At 41.7% G+C, this 24,034-nt stretch overlaps 1 protein-coding gene across 1 annotated transcript in view; it reads right to left on the reverse strand.

Moving 5' to 3' along the window:
• Positions 1-24,034, reverse strand: part of LOC133966661 (adhesion G protein-coupled receptor A3) — a 172,248-nt gene that overhangs the window by 134,676 nt on the left and 13,538 nt on the right. The window contains exons 2-6 of the mRNA XM_062401671.1: positions 23,893-23,964; positions 11,167-11,238; positions 8,732-8,803; positions 8,325-8,396; positions 7,739-7,902 (exon numbers count right to left, since the gene is read on the reverse strand). Of these exons, the coding sequence (XP_062257655.1) occupies positions 7,739-7,902; positions 8,325-8,396; positions 8,732-8,803; positions 11,167-11,238; positions 23,893-23,964 (452 nt within the window). The remainder of the gene's footprint in view (positions 1-7,738; positions 7,903-8,324; positions 8,397-8,731; positions 8,804-11,166; positions 11,239-23,892; positions 23,965-24,034) is intronic.

Genomic DNA, 24,034 nt, shown 5'->3' on the forward strand with positions numbered 1-24,034 from the left:
TGATCATGATGAAGCCATAGAGTATCAGCTTCTGCCTGGTTTGGTGAGCGTGGACTAGCCAAGGCTCATAACTAAATTAATAAAAATGGTTAAAATAAACATCCATTAAGGTGCAGCATGTAGAAAATGAACTGTACTTAACCTGCACTCTGTGTATGATAATCATTATGTATTTTCAATTTTGTATTCAAAGAGATTTACTTGCAGAGACGGCTTGATGCCCTGATGGCTCTTACTCGATAGAGGGCTGGTGTGACTCTCTTGCTGAAATGCGGACAAGAGGAAACTTTGTAACAGGGCTCAATTACTTACAGTGCGTGTTTGAACCCTGTGTTCTCAACAACAGAGAACGGTTGCATGTCCACAGGTAAAAAAACACATATGACGCTCGTTATTACTTTGACACGGTCCTATATATTTGCAAGCAGCTGCTTGCTGTCCCTTTCATGTTAGTGCCGTTTCAGACGAGTCAGCATGTTGGATGTGCTACCAGCTACATAACCGATAGCAGTTGCGCAATGTCAGCTTTTGTACGTTACACTTACCCTTGTCCGTCATCATTAAAGTTGACTGTGAAACCTAAGTGTTTCCGCAAAGCTGACTTAAATGACTAGGGAGGGTCTTCACACTCCTGTTTTCCTGCAGTCACTATGACCACGAGGCAAGGGCACATCCTGTTCTATGCTAAAGGAATTTGAATCCCCTACGCACACAACTAAGTTCAGCACGTGGATCTAAATTCACTCGGTACATGAGCATACAGAACCAAAAGGCCAGCACCAGCTACCTACCTACCCACCTACCTAGCTACATGTATATATATCCACATACAGTACCTACCTACATCAATCAATCAATCAAATGTTATCTGTATAGCCCATATTCACAAGTCACAACTTGCCTCATAGGACTCAACAAGGTGCAACTTCCTCTGCCCTTAACTCTTGACCAGGTTGAGGAAAATCTAAAAGAAAAGAAAACCTTTTAGAAGGGAAACAAAAACGCCCTGTCTTCCTTCTCCTGGTGGTTATTTTATATGTTGTAGCTCCTCTGCTAATTCAGATCATTTCTACATTACCACAGCTATAGGCGCCAATCCACAATTAAACGTACACTCGAGTTGCTCAAGTACTCTCTACTCCCTCGTTCTTAAGCCATTACTTGTTGTCCCATTTGCTTTTTATTTTCGGACTTCTCCATTTCAGTTAACTCTCCTAGGCTACTAGGAGAACACTACTTGCCCTATGTGTCTGATGATAAGTTATTCCTCTGCCTCCTTTATTGGTAATGGTACATGTAATAAATGTAGTGTAATGGCAGCAATGGAGGCTTAGCAAACTGTAATGCCATCACACCCCTAAGCTGTCCTTACAAAAAGGTGCCTTATAAGCATACAAAGTCAAGGTGATATCAAACCTTTCCATTATATGTGGAGTATCTAGCTTGGCTCACCTCGCCAAACCAATTTTTGTGTCCTTTCTATCAGTCTCCATGAATGTCAAAGTCCATTGTCACAGATATATTTTGTACTTTCCTTAAGTAATATCTATTTGGCCTCCTTACTCAACCTTGGGTCATAAAGATACCGCAAAAGAGAAAAAAGGGACTCTGTTATTCCACATACTATGTGGTGATCTTATTCTTTGAACTGTCATCGTGGGAGAGAGGCCGAAGAAAAATATATTATACAAAGTGAAAAAAACAAAAACTAACAAAATAGATCATCACCATAAAAATCAGCTAAACAGGATTAGCTCAGCACGTTGCCCAGCTCGCTGTACCACCTTCAGCCCGTGTTGGTTCATACAGGGCCAGACATTTCCTTGGACATGCTCCAAAGAGCAGTACAAGCAAGCACTTGCCTTCGCTTGTATTCCGATCAATGGTGGATTCTGCTGCCGTCTGACAGCCGATTCAATACAAGGGTCATAAAGTCTCTTTATTGCTTCATGTGTTGCTTTGCAGAAGAAAAAAAAAAACAATACTGAAAGATCCATGCCGAGTGATGTGGCAGCATGTCTACAGCCCAGAACCTAACATTTCAACTGTTTATGTGTATTTACTGGAGAGGCCAGTAAGCAATCACAGCTATTAACACACGTAGGGCTTTGACCTCAATTCCTGTAATTTACAATCATAGATGCATAATCAAAAGTCTTCTGTTCTGTTAAGTGTAACATTAAAAATCTGTCATTAATATAGGATCTCACGTGATGACATCTCTGTGTTATTACTGGAGCTGACCCTGTTAGAGTGTTAAGACTCTGATAGTCTTTGGGAACAGTGGCCGAGGCTTTGTTATCTCCTGCGGGTGACACACAACTGAAACAGCAGAGGGGCCGTTGACTGTTGACTTGGCTGATGCTGATACTGTTGAAACAACGCTTTGAGCCAAGGATCAGAGAGCGGCCGCTTGGCTTCGCCCGCTGGACACTGCAGAGCAAAGATGCAGTTACTGGTTGCTTGTGTGTGCCCCTGTGTGTGCGTGCGGGCGGGTGTGTGCGTGTGTGTTTGTGTGATGATAGAGTTCATTAACAATGTGGCTCAGTCTGTAGAGCAAACGGTAATGCACCCTGACTACCAGGGCTTTGTGAGTATACAGCGAGTGCAAATCTTTATAGATGGATCTTAGAATGGGTCGCCACACCAATAATCATACACTGATATGAAACTCAATGAAATAATTTAAAAATGTCTTAAACCAAAACCAATTTTGATATAATTTTCAGCATTTTTTCCCCGAAGAATTCAGACTTCACACGAATAAAGGATTAACATGATCGTTTATCTCGTTAATAATCGCCTCGTGGTTAACTGTCTGCTCTCAATGTATAATAGTTAAAATTACGTTTACTGTTGACCCAAATGGAGCCTCCTGCTGTTTCCTTCCTTATATTAGACATGTTCAAGTGTCCGAACACTAAGAGGGCTTTTACTATAGAGCAGTCCGGGGGAACACAACGTGTTACTATAATTAGCATTATCTAGGATGGTTTATTCAAAAATGTGTCTATAAAACAAGACAAAGTCGTATTTAGCCATCATTCATCAGGGGATATTTTTTTTGCATTAAATTATAAGAGATCAAACTTTACTGCCAATTAGTGAATCAATTTCCTTCTTCTGTGTTTGAATGATGAATTATTCATTGAATTAAACAATTTTTAAATGGTATATAGCTGGACTGCGTATGGGCGAGCAGAAGCGAAGTTTGCTGTTTTTTTTCATGTGAATATAAAGTGGGAGTCTCATAGTTAATAAATGCAATTTAACTACACCAAGAATGTCTCCCCTGTTCTGCTGATAGCATTGTTAGCTGGCGTTAACTTTGCTTAGCAGAGAATGTTCCCATGTCAAACACCTAAAAATCATATTTGAAAAGCAAAGAAGTTGAATGGACGGCCCGCAGAGAGATACAAGATCTTTGATTGGCCAGTTTTATCTTGGAGTCTGTTGTTAGTTCGGGCCAATCAGAGGTCCTTCTGTGGCACCAGATAAAGTTTTTTTTTTCATCTATGTGTAAAAGTATCTGAAATATAAATCTAAAAAGATATTAGCCAAAAGTGATAATAAGAGTCCATAATTGTTAACATGCCAAAACATGTAATTTTCCATCTATATACTTCATTTCGGTAGAAGTCAATTTTGACGCCTGTTGACAAAAAAGACGTTTGTGTGAGTTATTTTTATTTACTGATCTTCTTCTTCACACACAGTCAAAAGTTGAACTTCTCAGTTTTGACTTTGATCAAAATCCAAACAGTTTTCAAAAATATAGCAGGCAGATGTTCTCCATCTCTGACTGACTCTTCAGTTTTTTTTCTACAGTCCCTTCACTTTCTCCTTCTTTAAAAGAGGTGTGGGACGGAGCTTCAAAGATGAATATGACAGACGACATTGAGTCATATTTGGTGATATTTATATATCATTGATTAAGAGGCACACCACAGGCTACAAGACTCAGGCCTGCACATGAAATTTAATTCAATGACATGATGCCCATAAAGGCCAGTTGCAGTGCTGTGTCATCATGCAATAAAAAACAGCTATAGAAGGCAGAGGCTTGTCCTGCGGCATGTGACGTGCCGTGTGGGCTCCGCACTTTACTTCTGTGCTGTGGCTCTCATCGCAGCAGTGTCTAATAACCAGAGGCCTGCGGTTAGATGAGTAAAACAGACGCCTGACCTGACCTCAACACAGGAAGCCACCTGATCGTGACAGGAAGCCACGTGCGCCCCTCCATTCCCTCTCATTTGCAGGCAGCACTGGACCTGCAGCGGTGGAGGGACAGGGGCTCATTGCCGGAATGTATGGTACAGACATATGCTACCGATCACGCTGGAGCCGCCGGAGAAAGAAACAGATGCATCTTCTATGACGCGCCTTCATAAAAACAATGGGGGGAATATCTCAGTGGAGAAATATTAATATTTCCAACGTTATGTGAGAGTAGAAGCAGAATACTGTTATCCCGTCCCATCACTTATCTCGATAACAAGACGCTAGCAGCAGGTTCGGAGCACATCCACCATCCAAAAAGCCATAACCAGGCCCTGGCCGTCGCACGGCATACTTTTACAAAGTGAAACCATATAAAAATAACAACCATCAAATACGATTTAAAAATACGGTCAGAGCAACACCACTGTATCTAATTGAAAATTGCTTGGTACAGAGTGAATAAATACTGTGAGATGGAGGTGGTCTTTCGAAATGCGGATGGATCCAAGCATGGCAAGGGCAGGAAGCTTCCTCATTGTAATCCCTTAATGGATGCTTTAAGGCCTGAAAGGAATGCTCCTCTTCCTGCCACTGGATTCCACTCAGGGCTGTTTGTTTGCTGGACTACGCAGAATTACCCTGTAATTGCTTTGGTTTGTTCTGCGTAAATGAGAAAACAGGCATAATAGGGATTACACAGAATAACCCCAGAGTGTGTGTGGTGCAGACTTCTCTGAGTGACGCCGGTTGTGTACTCAAACACACAACCTGCAGGTGAAGGCGGCAATGTACACGCTGCAGACTGGGAAACACTTCCCCTCATAATATGTCTGCAGACGGCGTGCATGCAGTGAATATTCATGTCATGTCTCTTCGCTTCACTCACACACACACACACTCGTGCACAATTGCAACCGACATAGTCCACCACTAACCAAGGATTGTCTCATTCTGGAGCAATATCCCCTGCATGAGCCAGATGTAAGAAGAAGAGGAGAATGATTCTATCACATATGAGACACAATTCCCCTGTGGACGGCAGCAGAGAGCATGGAGATAGAGCAGTGGAGGGGAGACGGGGGAGGAGGCAGTCGGAGATTGCCTGTTTGTAACCAGTCGTTCAGAAAGACTTTTGGATTTGTCTTTGCATTAGCTAACTGGCTGTCAACAGTTAAGAGGCCATTTTGCTCTGGTTAAAACCTGCGTAGGCAGATACTACACATGTGTCTTAATATTTTAGTCTATAGACTCATATTAAGTCTTAGTTTTGCAGATAATGTTAATATACAACTTTACAGAACTCTGAAAAAGACCATTTCCGTGAATAATTCAAAGGAATACAAGCCACACATAAGAAAAGTAATGATGAATATTCTGTTTCATTTCCTAAAAAATTAACCGGTTAGGAAGATGACAAAGGTTTCTAACTTCACTCTGCACCATTGAGTGTTTATAAAAAGCTCTGCACACAGTGTCCAGCACACAAACAACAGAAAGTGACAGCATATTGAAGAACTATTTCAGGAGGACTGGTTCCTTGAATTAGGATGCAAAGGTTTTATTTTTATAGTGCATTTTTTCCTTTTCTGACTTTGATGTAGGTTCAGCCAATATGACATTTCATAAGAAGGACCCCCTCTCTACCTTCCTAAAGCATAAACTGTATATTCTATACATATATTTATCTGTGTGTAGCACACCCGATATTTTCCGCAAACCACTTGCAGTATATTTAGACATTTTGACACTGACAGTTAAACTTCAGAGCTAACGCCTTCACCCAACGACCAGTGACTGACCCAAAAAGAACGACTACCAGCTGAAGTGTCATATACTTTGCTCAAAGCACTTTAACAGTGGTTGAAGGGCAGGGGAGAGCACAGCTATTATATTTCCCATATTTCCACTTCTTATCTACGGGTTTGAACCAGAAACCGTGGTCACATAACTTCCTTCCTCTGGCTTTTAAGGCACTTGCAGCCTATAACACAGGTGGTGCATAATAGGGCAAAGGTCAGACAAAGACTAAATTAACAGACTGTTTCTGCCTGTGGGTTGGAAGCTGGCAATTTAGCACTAAGTCTTATATTATATGCCTTATATTAGTCTTGTGAAACAGGTCACAGCATGTGTAGAGATAACAGAGGAGAATGAAGCCTATTATCAGCTTGGATCTACTTAATCATGTTCTCATTGTGCCAACCACTTGAAAATGTGATGTTAGTGAAATTAAACTGTTTCTTGCCGATGAGAAGTCTCAGGGGCCATTCTTAAAGTGTAACGATGCCCCTTATCTTATAGATTCCTCCTCGTCAGAGCTGAGCAAAAAGTCCATCTAAAGAAACCATTTAATCCAGCCTCAAGGTCTGAAACAGGTGCTTCCTCCATTTAAAATGTCCTAAGAATACCAGATTTGGTGTAAATGATCCAGGATTCATTGGGTGGAGATTGTATTTGGCTTATCTTGTGACAAAAAGGAACTCTATGGAGACTTTCTATTGTTGGAGGAACACCGTGCAATTTAATGGAGTACAAAGTCACATTGTTTAGTTTCGTTTAGATATTTGTCTTAATAACTCAATAGACATCCAGGAGAACTACATCTAATATTTGCATTTTATAAAGGTTTTTTATTTGTCATCCAAATCTGACAACCTGCTTGTCTCCCAATCCTGTCAGAAGAAAGAAGAAACTTTATTTATCGTGGGAAAGTCTGTAAGACTTTAAGTGTCAGAACTCAGGGAGACAATGGCTTTTATTCTGGTCTCATACTCAAGGACTAATTTACACCTGGGATGCCAGGTGGGATCCATTCATTAACTCGTGAACAGAAGTGCTAATTATGTCGAGCATTATCCGGGGACTGACGCTGGGACATCGCACTTGATGCTACAAATTTAGATGCAGGGAGTAAAGTGTGCAAGGAGGAATGTTACTAAATATTGTGTGAAATTATCTCAATCCAAACAATTCATTGTTGTTATTTATGAGTGAGTATGTAAATACAGTGAAAGTATCACAATGTTCGATCCATAGAGAAAGGGACAGCCCGGATTCAGAAACTGTCAGGACTTCTGCAAAACTATACCATCACCACCCGGAAACTAGAAACGCCGAACAAGTAATTCGGTCTCAGGCTCTCAGCTACAACAAAGGAAAATGTTCATTTCAGCCCTGACTGGCCATCGCCAGTTTTGCCAAGCTTCAGTAGTAGGCAGCAATCTGCTACCTGTGTTTGGCCTGGCCATGTGTCACTTGTAAAATAGTCAGGGAGTCAGGAAGGAGGCTCAGAGACACAAAATACGCTGCTGCTGTCAAGCTCCAGAGAGAGGCATGAGATGGGAGATGCAAAACTATACTGAGATGTTTTTGGATATTTAACACACATCATTTAAACACTGGAAACATGTAGATTATGGGACCTTTAACTTCTTCGCTGACATAACACTGACTTGAACCTTAACCGTAAAAACACGGCTGTCGATGTTAACCTCACACCGTTATCAGAGGTTCTTACCGCATCTGAGTTGCTGTTCACGTAGGTTGCGAAACTCCAGGCCGTCGAGCCGGGTGGGGAACACACACACCGTGTCGTTCCCAATCCTCACCGAGTTGCTTCGGGCCCAGAGGAGCAGCCACTTCAGCTGACAGTCACAGAACAAGGTCTCAGTGTGGAAGTGCCTGGTGGGAATCCAAGCATACAGTTACATACTGTGTGCCTGAGTTTGTGTCACTGCATTTGAGCGAGCGTCCATTGATTTAATTAATTCAGCAGTTTAACTAATCGAGTGCTTTGTCACATTTTGACACGTTACAAAAACACCGATGTAAATGATGAAATTAATGATGGTTTCATTCCATTGGAGTGTGCCAGTTCGCGGGTGGAAGCACTGTGCACGTTGACTCACTGGCAAGGTTTACTGGCCCACCTACACAGAACAGTCATTGGTAATGTCATTAGTTACACCAGTGTTTTTTCTGCTGTAACAAAGAGCAAATATCCGAAGTGACAGTGACTTTTTCCCTATCACCCTGTTGTACATTAAACAATAACCGCTCAGGTTCAATCTTTTATTTTGTGTTCATGCATGTGTTTGCCTTACAGCACTCTGAGAGCCACGAGGTGTGTGAAGAGTCCCACAGTGAGGGTGGAGAAGATGTTGCCAGATAAATTCCTGTTTGTGGAAAAAAGAACAGACAAACACACACACAGACACACACAGACATACACACACACACACACACAAGTCAGATCTGATCACTGTGGTCACTCCAGATATGGAGGTGAATGCTAATGCCAGATGTGACATACGCAGAACTGTGCACGTGTGGTAATATTATATGACGACGATGAACGGGGGCCTTACAAACTAAATAACACACACACCCACTAAATCCAAATTACTGTATTATGTTATGCATTGCTAAGGCCATTTAAAAACTCGACAGTCTCTATACAACGTAAATTATGCATAATGCAATTCATATTCTCAATGTAGGGATTACTCACAATTTTGAGAGGTTGCCCAGATTGAGAAACATTTCGGGGGAAAGACAGCCAATCCTGTTGTTGGATAGGTCCCTGCGAGGACAAAAAAGATAGAGAGAGAACATCCAGTGGTTCAGGTAGAAATCAGAAATTCTCAATATCGTGGACAAACAAGAGACAGAGCACAAAGGGAATCATCTGCAAAAATATGAGTCTGTTTATGTGTCTGTTTCATGCTTGCTTGCCTTTTTAAAACAAAGGGGACTTAAACAGCTGTGAAAGCTGTGTTAGTAAACCAGCGCCATGTTCATTCATCCATTCAACATCCTCCAATATGTCTCCTGACCTTTTGTAACCTTTTACTCCTCACATAAGCGCCGCAGTCGCACAACCGCACAAACACACACATGCACGCAAAAGAGTGGCTGAGCGCTGTCACGTCCGTGGCTCCGTGCCCTCGCACTCTGTAATTAAAGAGCTGCTTTGCCGGAGCAGCTGTGGGAAAATAAGCAGAGCACTCGAGTAATCACCAGTTGGGGAGCACTTAAATTAGCACTCTGCTGCTCCCCGAGCTCGGTGCACACGCGCCCCGAATCAGCCTGGCTAACTCGCTGCATGTGTGCCCGCCAGCTCAGATCCCACTAACTATCAGGCTGAAATCATGTCACTCACTCTGATGCCTATATGCAGGAAAGCCAGGATGAGAGAATCCAATGAGAATAATACTGAGGTAGAAGTTCACCAAAAATAACGGGAAACATAACCCCTAATACTAAACTCTTTCCATAGCTTTGTGCATGTTTCCGTCGCAAAGGAGACTCAAGGTCTTTTGTAACTTCTAAAAACCAAGTTTGCATGATGTCAATTAACAATATTATATAATGATATATATTTAACTTTTGGAAGAAAAAAATACTTTCTTCCTTTTATGAAATGAAAACCTTATGGAGAGGCACCCTGTCTGCCGGTGTCTGTGGCCATTGCAGTACAATTAACATAAAAACAATCAACAATAAACAGACAATAAGTATCCTTTTCTATTATAACTACTAATACGTTTCAGTTTAAAAACTATATATATATATAAATCACAGAAAGCCACAGAAAGCCAAAAGTGATCAGTTAGCATGTTAGCAGATTTAGACGCTCGTCGTGGCTAGCTTGTTTAACTCCCTTGTACCCTTGATACTTCAGCTTGTAACGGTCCATCAAGTTTCTCCCTGTGGTGGTTAACAGAAGCAAACTGAAGGTAGATTCATCATTACCTTTAACAACTAATTTATGCTAGGAATTAGATTCGTAGATGGACGGAGCCCTGGGTCCGTACTTCATTTTGTCCGCAAGAAACTACAGACATCCATATGTCACAATGTATTTATTGGACTCACAAACCTCCACCGTGTACAGCGTGGCAGCTTTTGCCTTGTTCTAGAGACATACATAATCACAAACTCCTCCTCTGACGTCATTGTTTGTTGTTGCTAGGAACCTGAAGGCTTTGCTGCCCTCTAATGGATGTATTGCTTAACAACCGCGCCAACGTTAAGGACACGGAGAAATGCGACGGAGTGACAGTTACATCACTTGAAATGGATGCATCTCTTTTCCTTTGCAAAGGCAGCATTTAAAGACCTGGCTTCAGAATGATGAACCAATACCTTTGTGTGAATATTAGAAGTTGTGTGCGTTAGACAGCTGATGCCACTATTTTTGCAGCAGCAGGAGACCAATAAATTAGTGCTAAGAGATGACGTGTGGAGCAGCAGTGAAAATTCAAACTCATCAAAATGAGCACCCTAATAGTGTCTTCAGTGGTCCTGGATTTTCCTCCTCCTCAGTGGAGTGGGAGCCACGGTGGACCTTTATGTCACATGGCTCATTAGCCTACTTTATAATTTATCTGCTAACTCTGTTGCCATTGCATTTTGCCCCGTTTTACTTTTAGCGAGGCTATAACTTCCCCCTTATTTGTCATCCGTTTAAACCCTGTGTTATTGCAAGGTTTTTTGCAAATCTCCAGCATTTCCTCTGCTGAAAATGTCTTTAGAGACAAAAGGATGGAGCTACATCCTCAGCAGAAGGTTGGTGGTTCTGATCCCCAAATACTTTGCGGATAAAGTGAATGACAAATGATTCCCCTCTCTTTAACCCCTACAGTCGATGTCCCGTCAGCCAAAACATGACATCCTCCCTAATCACAGCAGGCAGCTCCCACTTGTGAATGTGTCCAGCTGTATTAGCGTGACGGCGCTACTTAAGATCGGCCCTCGGTTGGCTTTGTCTGGAGCCGAAAAGTTCAGAGAAGCCTGAAATAGTAGTTTCAGCATATTTGCTTCACTTAAATATTTCAGTTCTCCCTTTTGCTCTGCAGTTCAGACACTCTGCTTTCTCGTTGCCTCGAAAGCCAGAGAACTTGTCCCCTGGAGAAGGCTATTAGAAAGCTCCATCATACTTACAGTCTCCTCAGAGCCAACAGACCACGGAAGGCCCCGGGCTCCAGTGTGCTAATCAAATTATTCTTCAGGTCCCTGGAGAAGAGAGACAGGCAGAGAGAAAGAGAAAGAGTTACAAAAGTTATGTCAGTCGTCTCTATCTATCTATCCATCTATCTATCTTTCTATCGCTCACGATACACTCCCACGCTTTCCAAGGAAACATGAGTCATTGGAATAATGCATGAGCATGTTTATATTGCTCACAAAGAAGAGTGCAGTCCTCAGACTAAGGATTTGTCATCTACTTGGAATCAAGGGAAGGACTCAGGGTTTCAAGCTACAGAAATGAGGACAACTTAAGGATAGCAAAGTATGTGAAACAAGAGAACTTAAACTAAGCCTAAATAAAATGTTGAATTCAATGTTATAGTAGAGGTAAAAGCTGGGGCTGTTTTTTTATTGAGTGCGCGTGCACCTGTTGGCTGGACAGCACAAACTATTTCCTGCATGCTTGAGACCAGGGCCACATCCAGTCAAGAGGCAAACACTCAGACACGCACACACACATGTTGCGGTTTCCAGCCAAGCACGCCTTGTCCGCCCCCACCGCCGACCCCAAAACCTCTGACGCTACTAAAAATGGATCTCAGAGAAATCTCCTCTCTGGATTTTCTCCGCAGGCCAAAGAAAACTTCCTGAAATTGTGTCCCTGGTTTCCTCTGACTCTGTACTGTGTGTCCAGTCAGTGTGATGAGCATAAGAAGGTAGTGCCTTTTCCCCAAAAATGTGAGCAACAATGTAGCTCAGCTCAGCCCAAAACTTTTTTTTCTTTTTAAATGAACAGACACACAGGCCAAATCAGGGCCAGCCAAGAAAAACAGAACCAGACCCATAATAACTATCAGAGCCTCAGCCATTGTCCCAAAGTGAAAATAAAAGTAATGCTCAAACTCCTTTTATTTGACATGTGGGACCGTTTGGCACTAAGATGTCCTATTTTACTTAATCACAGCAGAAGATAAATAACTCACAGTACTAAATTCAGTAGAGAATGAAAGATTTAAAGTACAGGAGCCTGACAGTAATACATTTCTCATCTTGAGACGTCTGCATCACTACCACCAGAGTGCACGTATGAAAGGTTGCTTTGCAGCAGTAACTGATGTTAATTTGCTCAGCGTACAGCGTTAGTTAAACGTATAGATGACGAGCCATCATTAGCAGCAGAGAAATGACTCCCGTCCAGGGTTAACGATCTGTGTCTTGTATTTAATTGTTTGCTACATGGTTAAAACACACTTTGTCTGCATCATTAGTGCTCCGCAACGCATGACCACCAGGCTGACGTGCACCTCCTGCATTTCTTTTTCTCTTTTTTGTTTTTCAGATAATATTTATATGTGTTTTTGACTTGTAAACTAAATAATGTGACTCTACTGTAATGGGACATATTGATGGTGCTTTTAATTTACAAATTGTTACAAAATTTATAAAAAATTATCTCAAAATTGAATTAAATGTGGGCAGGTTCATTATCAGATTGACAAACTGTGGTCTGGTCTGGATCAAGTCTTAAGCCTATAATTGTCCGTTGGAAATGCTAACGTCCACTAGCTTAGCCACTTCTGGTGGACTTTTAGGCATATAACACAATAGAAATGACCTTGTTTCTAGTCTAATATGAATTTCACGGCATGTAGACACTTGGATGACACCACACAAGCAGTATGGAGGCATCTTATGTTTTTTCAGTCGATTCATTACTTCAATTGTATTGGATTCGGCTGCTACCTGTTTACCCCTTAAACTCCAAAAGTGTATTTATGCTGACTTTTCACAATCAGATTTCCTAATGAGGCCTTCTGTGGTCATCATTAGCGATCTGTCAACCACGAAGCAAAGCGTTGCACACCGTAGGAGGAGCACCGGGTTAGCCTTTCCTGCCCAGGTCCAGTCAGGTCAGCTGGCGGCTAGCTATCATCTCTGCTGTCGTCTTTGATCATGTACAAACTGCTACAAAAGAGCGGATGGAGGGTGGAGGTCAAGAGGTCAACCGCCGTGCCTGCAGCACCTCCTTTTATCCTGAGACCGTCTTGCTGCTCGCTGCTCTGCAGTGTTTGAATTTGCTGAACGTTGGACATTTTTCCAGCTCGTTGACTCGCCGTTGTACCAAAGGGTCAGAGGCCACTGCTCAGGGAGTCAACATGCAGGAATATGTGCTACTGTACAAGGATCAAGAAATGCTGAACCCAGTTCTCCACAATGTAAGAACACAAGCAGCAGAGAGACGCCATATGAGACACTTTCATAAGAAGCCAAGTGGCCTAACAGGAAACATAACACTCAACATAAACTGAGAAATTGGAATAAAAAAACGGATTATTAACAGTATTTGTTTTCAAATTTTGAACTTCTGAAGATTATTTAATTTAGCCTGAAAGTGTTATTATTATTATTATTATTATTATTATTATTATTATTATTATATAAAATTAAAATTATAACTGATAGAACAATCAGTTTTGTCAATGAATGAATAGTTTGAGTTTAAACTGTATCCACGTTTGTTTTACTAGCTTCCTGTATGAGGTCATTTTTAAAGACATATAAAACAAACAATGGCATAATGGGCAACACAACAACCTTTTGTCAGACCCGCATTGCCAAATTAATAATATAAATAATGATTGTGTGTTATCAACTGCAGAGCGTCCAGACGGGCAGGGTCTGCGACATAATGCACCAGAATAAGTGCCAGAAAGTTCCAACAATCGAAGGAAACTATTTGAAAGTGTTTTCTGCATCCTTTTCTATGAATAACTGTCTGCCACGTCCCAAAGCGTCTTCTGTGAGTAAGCTCCACACATCTGGTCGTCTAAACAGGATAAACCAAACTCCAAGAAATATTTACAGAGCAAATATCACATTGTGAGGTTTGTGTTGGAATCCGGCTCTGAAGTGCATCAGGGTCCGATTTGAGGATGAAGAAGCACAGAGGGTCATGACATGAAGAAATCTCCTTCTTTAACCTCCTGTGTGCACACGTCCAAACAAGGGGGCTGCTACTGGTTGTAAGGCCTTTGCTGTGGTTACTGTAACTTCCAATGGTTCCCCACTGGTCTGTCCTTGGGAATCCAATTTCTTCTCAGTCGTTACAGTCAAAAGCCACACAGCAGTACACATGACACTCATTGAGGTTTATTGCAACCCTTCTCTTTACTGCTCGTCCTGTTCAAGATGGTTCCTCTACACAAATCACCAGTCAACACACTTAGACAAAGATAAAACTGTTTTCACAGAAAATAAGGTCTGGTAAGAGGGTCAAAGTTTGTGTGTGTGTAAGAAATAACTATTTTAATTTAGAGGTGGAGCGTTGAGTGTGCAAACCTCCGCCAAGGCTGACGTCCTATCTCACCATGTTGGAGAAAGTGAAAAACAATTCCTTGATCTGACCGTTTAATCAGATCTGCTCCAAATTTATATGGGTCCTTCCTGGGGTCGTGCCCCTGACAGACAAACAAACAAAATAAAAATGGCAGTGAGAACATAACCTACTCGGCGGAGGTAAATATCCAATGTCATATGTAGTTAAGTGGTGGTGGGCAGCAGGAAACTGTTCTTAATTGTCTTTGAAGCATGCACAGACGCACCCCCAGACTCTTAACAAGATTTTATCCAAGTGCCATTAGGGAGCTTAACCAAGTGTAATAATATCCTAACTGTGCAATGTTATCATTAGCAATATAACTGAGTATGTGCTTTTATACCCCACATTTTACACAATTTGTTAGTTTTTACATATATTTATATACATGAATGTATCTTCTTGTCTGGGAGTTATGTTACTATTGTAACACTGGGACACTCCATAGTGCAATAGCAATAAAAGCATTTAATTGAATTTAACTCCACCACCATCACTTGTCAATGCACGCAGAGGAAACAATGACTTGCAGTAACATCCTGTTTAACCTATCCTGGCTCACAGGACACAAAATATTTCACGGTAAAGCCTCATGTAAATCACCCTATAAGGATGAACACAAGCTCACAGTCAAAAGCCAAGATGTCTTCAAAAAATAGATATAATAATTAAAAGCCTTCCATCCATAATCTACATCTTTTATCCTTTTGAAGGTCAAGGGGGAGCTGGAGCCAATCGTGAGGCCTTTCATGTAACAGCACTGGATGCACAGTAGCACCATAAAGCAACCACATTACTACCTGAGAGGTGGAGAAAATCTGAAAACAGGGGAAATAAAATCCAAGTTCTGAACCTGATAATAGCCAGTATAAAATAAAGATATGGTTCTCTGCTCAGTTAAGGTAAACGAAAGGACCTGAGTACTGCTTGAGAAGTTACAGTACACACACACGTGCACGCACACACACACACACACACACACACACAAACACACATGATACCTTTGTTGAGACATGCCCCATATATCCACTGTAGATACAGCTGGAGCAGCTCAAATGAGATGGATGTTTAAACAATAACCATTTTCTACTCCCCCAGCCCTGTGTGTTTGAAGAGCAGCAGCAGCCCTCAGTATAAACTCCACCATTTGTGGTTAATGTTTGAAAAGCTACTGAAGTGCTTCCCAATTAATTTAAACTGCACTGTATATCTTATCCTGCCCAATTTCTCTCGAGCCATGTGACCCCGAGGATATCAGCCTGCTCACTGTGTGACACTAATGGGCAGATCCTTCCCCAAATCTAGACAATTAACCACATCACACAGCCACACTGACACCGAGGTGTGTGCGCACACACACACACATATGCTCACAGGCACGGACACACACACCGACTGGACCACACACGTGCTCCAGGCACGGCCTTCACACAGAGGAGCAAAGCACTGTTTTTATGTTTAAAACAAACAATATTTAATCAAGCAGAGTCTCATTAAATGGATCTCGGCCCTGATGTAATTAGTAAAATACCAAAAAGGTCAAATTCAACATGAAGAACATAAGCAAATAAAAGCAAAGCTCGCTGTGGCCTCTTGGGCACTCGTCCAAGTGGAAAGGGAGGCAGCATGATGGATTCCATCGTATGCGCACTTAATGAAATGAGACGATGGCATACAATCATTAGTACAACTTGTATCATATTTCTTAGTGGCATGTTGGTACACAAAGGCACCTTGCTACAACTCAACAAGACCAGTCCCACCTGTGTCACCCATACATATGTATGAAGTGGAATAAAAAGTCAATTATTTGATGGGTTAACACCACTGTCAGTGGTCATGGTCAGTCATGGTCACCAGAAAAAATGAACTACACAAACATTTTTAGTTAACTGATAATATAGTAGCATTGATGATATTTTATTTATTTTGGTGAAATATCTCAACATTTCTTGAATGAATTACCATGAAACTTGGTACAAAGGTTCAGGATGTACAGAGAATAAATCTACTGACTTAAATGTCTGTGGTTCACATTTCCGGTTTTAAGAAAAATGTCCCAAAAATCTGTGTAGTTGAAGCCTGAGCAGTCAGACTATATCAAGTCATCAAACCAAAACAGCCATGTTTCTTTTCCCTACCCTAAAAACTTACCAATACAAACCAACAACAGACCCCTTGGTGTCAGGGTAACATTGTTAGAGAGCTTGGCTATAGGTATAAGCACATAAACTACTTGTTAAAGCGTAGGTATGTGGATCACAATCTTTTCCTGACTGTCCTCGCTTCAGAAGATGAAAAAAGATAATCTTGAATGTGTTATCAAACATTATAATAGAAGCAAATGATGTTGTAACATAAATGTCAGCATAAGAGTATCAGCAAAGTATTGTTTGTTTATTGTCCCTTCTTAAATTAGATTACTTAACTTTATACGTCTCAAGCCTAAATTTTTCGCGAAAGTCATTCACACCCACGACACTGCAGTAGCTCTATTGGCCCCCAGGGGTGCTACACCCCAAGTTTGAGAATTGCTGATTTATTGAATGGTTGTGGTTTAGGATAGAATAAAAAGGTTAGAGGACTTTCCTCATCATGGTTACAACAATCACACAGAGAAGGTTGTGACACGGTCGCAGATAATAGACACAACACTGGTTTCACACCGATCTCACACAGGGAACAAACTGTTGTCTATTGACTGAAACTCCCGTTTTGTCTGCTTACCCCATTAAGTCCTTCTTTATGTCACCTGACTTTCACGCCATGATTACTGCGGCCAGTAGAGGTTGGATATCAATAACACACAGCTACGTGTCGTATTAAGCTTCTTGCACAGACGAAATATGGGGTCGTTTATGAAAGGACAGTCAGGATATCATGACAGAGGTTGATACTGCACTGTACAGTACAACAGCCTACTTTGTTTTTTGACAGCACTTCAGCTGAAGAGCAGGCTGCAAGTCCCTTTCTCGTTCCTCCTGTTAAAACTCTCACTGCTGGTGTCATCAGCTTGACTAAGTGTAGCGTACATTGGCACCGACACTGATTCTAATATGGAATGTGTTCATTGAAACCATTTATTCACTTGTTAAATATTCATGGGTTAGTTTGCAAATGCTTTGAGGGAAGGCTGGGCCACACGCTCTGAATAACACCAAACACTCACCCGGACTGATAACCACCTACTGGAATGCAACTAAATACGTGTTGACAGCCATTGTGACAGCCTTGTAGCTACCACTGCCAGAGAATCAAACAGCTATGCACTTTTTCCTCTATGTGTGTTTGCATTATATACAGGACCTGTGGGCATAAATTAATTATTCAGCCTTCTTGGCAGAATGGCACGGCGCACTATCAAATAGCCTATTTTAAACCGTCAACACTCATCACTGTAAAGCTGGTATCATTTTGCATAAAGGGTGAAGTTATTTTTATGTTTTATTTTGACAATATATTTCATATCTGACAGGTTTTCAAAGCGGAGCGATGCAAGTCTTTGCCACTTAAACGTCTCTGAGCGGAGATGAGGCGATGATGATTACACATTTCCTGGTGGGTGGATGAGCAGTGCTTATAGGATATTTGCTGTGTTTTTCACTTCTGTCACTTATGTTAAGACACCTTCATTCCAGCCTACACTCCAAATTAAAACTGAAGCAATTTCCAAAGCTGCAGACGGAGGAAAAAGAAACCCTGAAGTGTAGAAAAAGATTTTCTTTGTCAACAGCTCCACAACTGCTTCCTATTTTGGAACCAGTGTTCTCATCAGCGTTAGATATTTCTATCAGAACAAAGCAAAAGGTTAAGGAGAGTGTGAAGCGGTTTCATCTGAGAGCTGCTTTTGATCGGAGCCCTCTTGATCTCTTGCAATTTTTTAAAACAGCATAACACAACAAAAAATAGGAACAACTCCCAATACCCCCACACTGTAAATAAATATGATGTTTCTATGAAATTATGACGTATTCTGCATGCATCCATCCAGACATCATGGCTCTCACAAGTTTGATCTCAGATGTGACCCAGCCAGGGTCTCCTGCAAAACAACAATAAAACCATTCATATCTCAAGGCATCGCTTTGATTCATTTCGGTTTCCATTTAATTCCTTGTCCTCTCTAAGGTAAACAGACAAAAAAAGACACATGCTTTTAGGTAAGAAAGGAAAACCTGGATAATACAGATTATCACTGCAATAGCCAAATGTTGCAAGCACGAGCTGAAGCAGAATATAAATTAAAGTACAAATATGAGTTAATTATACTGTAATTATATATTTATAGTGAACAAATTTAAAGAGACTAATGTAAGACTAAATCCAGAAACATGCACTGGGGGTTTTATCAGATGAAATAGTTCAGGTTTTTTTCTACCACCATAAAACTAATGATCCAGAGAGCGACGACATGACAGCCCCCAACAGCCAAAGCATCTTGATTGCCATCTGGTGGCTGACTACAGTAGAGGCCTCTTCCATGTTAGCAGATGGGACATGGTGCAAAACAAGTACATGTCAAATAAAATGTTCTGAAAGGTAGTTCATATCACTCTGTATTTATCATTTTTCCCAGAAAGTTTGGATTTAATTACTAATTTGATGATATAAAAACGGGGTGAAACGTCATGATTGACAGCAAAGACTGACTCACGATTGGTCAAGCGCATTTATCCGTGGTACTCACTCCCATGGCTTCATCCCCTGATCACTGCTTCGCAGACTCTTTGCTCCAAATTTGCAAAATGGCATCTTTCGTATCTTGAATATTAGGGCTACATTTAAACAATAATCTCAAAACATAACTTTCTAAAGCATTGCCATGTGACATAAAAGTAAGCACATCCTGAATCAGAAAACATTATATTTAATATGCCATTTCCTTATTGTTCCATATATGAATTTGATCGATCCGGTAACTATGAACCATCAAATCCACTTATATGCCTTAAAGGGGACATATTATGCCCATTTTACCACAGTTGATATTGTTCCTTGGAGTCTTAATAAATTGTCTGTAACATACTTTTGTCAAAATACCACAAGGATCATTTAAAACAGCACCCTTTTTACCCTGCCTAAAACAGTCCTCCTCAGATTGACCTGTTTGGAGTGCACAGTACAAAAATAGCAACCTGTTTTATGTTTCTTTTGTAAATATAATATAAGATAAATTAATATGTTTTTTTAAATGGTCCAAAATGATGTGGAAATGTGTGCTATCTCATCCCCACTGCCACCATAGTACCAAAATACAATAAGCCCTTCTGCTTTTTATATTTAATTTATTTTCTTTATAATCAGGTCTGTCAATTGGGAACACATTCATTTCTACACATGACCAGATCTTTGTATAAGAATATCTACAAAAGTGACACAGTGATATTTAAATCTTTGACTGAGTGATCCTCTGCTATAATCAAGTGTTATTGACTCCAATGGGTCAATAATACTGAGATTTTTCTCTGCTCTCGCCACCACTAACCTTTGACCTTTAGGCCACTGAGGAAAAGTCCGGGGTCATTCAGGTTTATGATCATGTGCTCATTGGGGTTGTCCCACCTGCACTTTGCTCTCTCGCTAGGATGGACCTCACCTTATGTCCATTCCTATGCACAAGCCGTCACAGGATGTCCTTCAATGGTGTGCCCCGCCCCCATCAATCACCTCGCGAGGAGACACAAGGAAGAATAAACGTCACCTCGCCGGTGGGAGCTGTGACGCTTGCAAAACTTCAAACGGACGCCTCCTCACACCTCCCACAACACAACTTTTCAAAATGAGTGATTGAAGATGCCATTTTGAATTCTGATTGTGTCTCCGCGCTGAGCCCACGTCCACTCTATCTATCTATTCAGCCCGCCGTCAAACTCCTCAGGGTAGACAAATAGCGTTTGGTTAAACTACTGCTGCTCAATAAAAACATTTAGACAGTGTGCTGAGAATAAAATTTCACTGTCACATCCACCATTGGGACTATATAAGTAGAGATACTTTATCTGCAAAGTTATGGTCCACAAAAAGCCTGTGGCAAGTAGGAGTACACTTATTTTAAGAGCAGCCATTTCACATTTTACAATCCTAAAATGCTTAAACTTTATGTATGCATCAATACATATGTTTGAGCTTAGGTATTTATTTCGTAGTTTGAAGTGACTGTTGGATTGTTTAACACTAAAATCAATATTCTGTTTGATTACAAATATTCTTGGGTTCAAAAATGTGTGTAGGCAGAGAGCAGCACTCCGCATGATGTAAGTCATGCAAATATTCTATGTAGTTCTAGTAAGAATCATCTCATTTGGCCAAATTAAATGTAATTCAAAGCCAGTATATCTATAAAAACTTGATCACACCACAGTGTAATAATAAGCATGAGAACAGAACAAATATGCTGCTCTCATCTCATTCACACAGATTCTTCACACACTGGGAGCTTCTGTGGTGGGAACCCATGATGAAGTGGCAGAAGCTGCATTCAGTGTCCCGACCAGAGAACAGTGACGGGCTTTGTTCCGGCGACGCTCCCGTGGGACCCAGTTTGGCTGATGGTTAATGGGCTTGTGTCCATATGGGGTGATTCAGGCCATCATCCGAGCCTCCATTAATAGAACACTGTCCAGGCAAATTACACTAAAAGCGTTTTCCTTGGGGAATTAACAGCTGATTATTTAGTATTAGGATGTAGCAACTACTGAGGCCCTAAAAAAATCCCCTGGATCTCAGATTACAGAGAGCTTCCTGCTTCACATCCTCACTGCAACCGGGTGAATAGAACTGCATTTGGGTTACTCAGAGAAAAAATTACAGCTAAAGGGGCACTGACATATGGTCAGTTTACTTCTCAAAAGGAGTGTTGCTTAGTCTGTGAACCAATGGGATGTATTTTGTGCCTTTGGATGAGCTTTTAAAAATATATGATTAAATCATAATTATGGGCAATTAACTGGAGGGATGGGTCAAAGCGAAATAAGCTATATGGAGCATTCGGATTGTCGGGAGTTGGACACAGTATCTTAACCTCTGCTGCACAAATAGCCACAACTTTAGGAACATTAAAAGGTAAATAGATGGAGTATGAAGCACATAATGTCCCCATTCTGAGGCTGGACTTTGTCCGGAGTTTCTCTTTCACATATGAACAACGCAGCAAGAGATTCTCTGGTCGATACGTTCACAACAGCAAAATGCAGGACATGACATTAATTCCAGCACATTAACACTGACATTGGCTCAAATTAACTACATTAAAGTTTCAGGTCTAATTCTTTCCAAGATTACGTCTTGGTCTTTTTTGTGGCTCTTCGCTTTAATGCTGAGATGTTTGTCTTCTTTTGGGGTCTATTCAGTTTTACAGCTGTCACATGTTAGAAATGTCATCATTATCCTCTGGATAATCTCCTGCTGTATTATCTGATAGACATGGACATAGGCAGGAGAAACTCCAAAAGAACGTCTGCAGAAAATGACTCATCTTAAGATAAGAAATTTAACTCCGCTTCTCTCTTCTCGCTGCCCAACCAGTCAAGGCAGATGCGTCCTTGTACAATAAATACACACAACCTATGTACTGCGGCTTCTCCAGAGTAAGTGGAAAAACACATTGCTCGTGAATTTTTATTCACACCAGCAGAGATCCTTTGGGAATGTCAGCGTGAGTTTGTCAGTCAGTCACTTTGAGATTTAACAACTACTGAGTGGATTGCCAAGACACTTGGTACAGACATTCATTTTTGCCTCATGATAGATTGGAATAACTGTGGTGATCTTTTAAGTTTTCATTTACTGCCATCATCATTGGTCTGTGCTTGAATGCAGCCTTTTAGAGCCGCTGGTTTGGCCGCAGAGACTTTTGAATGCTGTGAGCAATGAAATGCCTTTCACCTCTACTGCCTTGGGGGTGGAGGTAGAACATTTTCAAGTAAAAAGAGTAATTTGAAACATTTAGACCAACATTTACCGCATGGCTGTTTCCCAGCAGCGGGAAACTAAGACAATTATGGTGTAATTTGGATAAACCATCTCTTTAATGAAAATTCCATTTCATGCAAAAATGAGCTTGCTCTGGGATCACCATGTTTCCAATAATGCCCTGAAAGGTCTGTTTGTCGAAGTACATGTGAGTCCACAGCAGCAGTACGAGTGGTGCAAACACACACACATGCATTATTAAGCTTCTCAATCAGCTGCCAATTCACAGCAACCCTCAGATACGGTCAGCCAGCCGTCGTCCTGTCCGTCGGCCAGGGCCAGACGAGAGAACAGCTGGCCGCCACTTACAACTCGCTAGGCTACCTGGCTTGGCTTCAACTGCTCACGACAGAAGCAGATCTGCTGCATGTGGCAGGACGGACGGACGGGCTGGACCCGGAGAGTGAGGTGAAAGAAAGGATAGGGCTGCTCCGAGAGGTCAGCTATGACAAACCTTTGGCAGAGTGTCCTTAAAAGCGATGCAATCATCTCCCCATCGCTCCAGCGGGGCAGGAGGGATGAGGCTGAAAAGATTTAATGCCACTAATAAGGCCCGGGGAGACAGGGGACATCATCCTGTAAGTCGACCATCAAAAGAGGACTGGAAGAGGGGGAAGAATTATACCACTGACTTATTCCAATCTGAATGTAACTGTCGAGTCATCAGGGAGACGGGTTGGGGGGGAAACGAACTGTCAAAACAGTCAAAGCAGCTACTGATGTACCTTTGGTGTGTGTGTGGGCTTAATATATGTGTGTGTGCATGCATACATCTGAGGATGATTGACTGAAGGGGGGGGGGGGAGTTATCCAGCCTTTCTCTGCGTGACATTTCAGGCCCTCTCTGATTTCCTCATCATCAGCCAAGTTCAGTGTCACCATCAGGGAGAGAAGCAGTGATCACTGGGCTGGACGGAGGTGAAGGCAATCAATAGTTGACTTTAGGGGGGCAGGCTGGAAGAGCCAGGGCGGCCATCATAGAGATCATCATCAAGCTGCACGCATACCGCCCTCCGGGACACTGCATATATTGTGAGAATTGTCGATATGGGCTCAGTCAGTCACACTGTCTAAGCTCCTGAACTTGCTCTGCATTAGGCCTTTTATATGACGCTATATATTATCCCTTTTAAGACATTTACTGTGGCAATTAAGGTTAAGCACAAGGGCTGAAAGGTGAAAACCACTGGCAAGAATCCCACAGGGTAAACCTTGCCAAGGATTCCTACTCCATTCCCGCCAAGTCCCCGCCTGTGGCCCCCCCCCGCGAGAGAACCATGCGCACTCCTGCGATGACAGCTATTAAAAACTCTGGGGAGGACAAAACACTTAAGAGCGCTTGATTTACTCACAGTTTTTCCAGCGCAGCCAAGCCGTAGAAGGAGCCGTTCCGCAGCAGGGAGATCTTGTTGTTGCCCAGGTTTCTGTTTAGAGGCAAAGAGTAGATGAGGTGAGCATATGGAGTGAGTGAGGCATGGCACATCTGTCAATATC

Source organism: Platichthys flesus, chromosome 12 (genome assembly GCF_949316205.1).
Source record: "Platichthys flesus chromosome 12, fPlaFle2.1, whole genome shotgun sequence".
NCBI lineage: Eukaryota > Metazoa > Chordata > Actinopteri > Pleuronectiformes > Pleuronectidae > Platichthys > Platichthys flesus.